Here is a 2,384-nt window from a genome sequence, read left to right on the forward strand (position 1 = left end):
CGAGGTCGCCGCTCGCGGTACCTCGTGTGGTTTTGCTTATTTCTAAAATTTAGTTGAACTTGTTAAATAGTTTCCAGTTTGCATGTAATCTATGAAACTTGCTTAAACTTCGTCTGGTTTCGAGAATTTTGTCCTTCGTGAATATGGTTGGTTGGCCGCCACCTATCAAATGTCGGCAGAAATGTCCAAACATGTCTGCGGAATTTGGTGGGTCTGTTTTGATGCATGCCGTGTGAGATGCCATAACTCCCCAGTCGGTACGCTAGCGAGTTCACATAGATAGTATGGAAATTTACGTACAGTAGAACCAATGATACGATAATACTAAACTTACTCGCTGGATAATCTTATAAAACTGTATAAAAAATTAGTACACAGTTTATCCAATTCTATGGATAGATCTCATCCACTGGATGACAGGAATAAACCGCCCGCAGTCATTTGTTGTACTGTGAATGGAATCCAAATGCAGTGAGATCTTATTCCAAGGAGATGTACAAATTGTTTTTACTTGTGTTTAAGTGCAAACTGGACGTAAGATAACATCAACTATAGTATCGACCATCAGCCGGATGGTACAACCGTGTCGCTTGCACAATCATGCCAACTCTACGTAGTACGGAATACCAAGTCATTTCAAGGTACGTACATGCCGACAGAAAAGTTAGCAACGACGATACTGAAATGCAAAATGGAAAGGAAATAAAACATGGATGGATGGATGGAACGCGAGTGCGCCCATGAACGGACGGCGTGCAGGAAGGAGGTTGCATTGACGCCCGTACGTAGTGCCCTTCAGTTCACTGTGGACTGTGGTGGCGTTAACGAGCAGCCGTACTTCTTGAGGCATCCGCGGTCGGTATACGCTCCTCCGTCCGCCGGACACCCATTCTTCAGGCAGGCTGGCCCATCGCGGTTCTCGGTTCGCTGGGGGATGCCCAAGAGGATGCGGCGGTGCACCTCTAGGTCCACCGCCAGCTCCGGCAACACGGCGTCCTCCAGCTTCATCGACGACAGCGTTGGCGTCAGCTGCCGCACAGCCAGCGCCGCGTCCATGCTGGCAGCGGCACCGCCGGCGAAGGCGGAAGCATTCGCGCGCAGGCCAGCAAGCACTACAAGCGCGATGATTGCAGGGGAGATGCACACCTTTCTGCCCATGGTAGCTTAGCTAATCCGTGTGTGCTGGGCAATCGTGGACGAGAGTGTGCTAGCTAGGAGCAGCTACCACTGGCTTATAGTAGATCGAGGGTTGGCATGGGGCACCTCTCATGGCCCCCATGTGGATTGGACACATCCATCTGTTGTCTCTGCCTTTTTATTCCATTATTGCAAGATCCTTTGTACGTTTACATGCAATGCAGCAGGAGCTTTATTCGCTCTGGTTCGCGTGTATGGGCGTGTAGAAGTAATCATTGCCGGGTACTTCTGCGCAGTGGAAATAGACCGGCACGTGAACTCGAGCTGTAGGGATTTGTGACTCGTGTCAGAGTGAAGAGGGAGTAAGAGGGACGGCGGGAGCGAAGATGATATATACCACCAAACATACATCACTTGACTGCACGTATTTTTGTCTGGACAGAAGATACTCACGGACTGCTTGGAGAAGCTCGCGGCGCAACCGACAAACTGATGCCATGTGTGTGGAATAATATACTTTGCAAAAAATGTGAACCTACGGGCCCAAACTTATAATGGGTCAACCAATGGAGGTAAAATATCTCATTAATCCCTGTAAAATTCGTTGCGGAGCCCGGTAATATCCAACTAAATGGTATCTTCGGTTTATAAGGGCATATACAATGATGCTATTTTAACAGTGCAATATAGGATAAATGTTGAGGTGCAGAAAACAGAAACCCAAAAAAGGCTTTGCTTTCTCTTAGTTAAGAGATGATTTAACAACTAATCTCTTACCATGAGTAGATTGACTCAAGGTGATGGGACCGGAATACCGGGTTCTTTCACGCACCAGCTTCAGCGAGAAGAAGTCAGAACAGAATCACTTGTTTGAGAGCTGCTGATGGTTCCGTGTGTGAGGCGAAAGAAGATGTGAAAGCTGAGGTGCAAAGTTTTTATACCGAGTTATATACTGCACCGGAAGTGCTAGATGTAGAGGCTGTTCTGCACCATGTACCAAGGGAAGTTACCAAGGCGCTATTCGGAATGTAGTGCTCCTTATGGTTGCACGATCCTCCCAGTGCTAGGCATCCGTCTCTATACTGATAACGCCTACACGTGTGGCATACTATATATTCGTCCATACACCGTGTGTAGTGTAAGGAGAAGGCAGCCCACACGGGTTATGTGTGGGCGAACATTATAACTGTACACACGTGTGGGCGAACAATATAACGGCCCACACGTGTGGGCGTAGCTACTTCGTG

General features: G+C 47.9%; 1 protein-coding gene across 1 annotated transcript; it reads right to left on the bottom strand.

Annotated features, from left to right (window-relative positions):
- Positions 1-456: 456 nt before the first annotated feature.
- LOC123075693 (uncharacterized) lies at positions 457-1,190 on the bottom strand. Its single transcript, XM_044498240.1, has one exon. The coding sequence runs from the start codon at positions 1,156-1,158 to the stop codon at positions 796-798; it is 363 nt and encodes a 120-aa protein (XP_044354175.1). The 5' UTR covers positions 1,159-1,190; the 3' UTR covers positions 457-795.
- Between the last annotated feature and the right edge of the window lie 1,194 nt (positions 1,191-2,384).

This window comes from Triticum aestivum, chromosome 3D (assembly GCF_018294505.1).
Source record: "Triticum aestivum cultivar Chinese Spring chromosome 3D, IWGSC CS RefSeq v2.1, whole genome shotgun sequence".
In the NCBI taxonomy this organism is placed as follows: Eukaryota; Viridiplantae; Streptophyta; class Magnoliopsida; order Poales; family Poaceae; genus Triticum; species Triticum aestivum.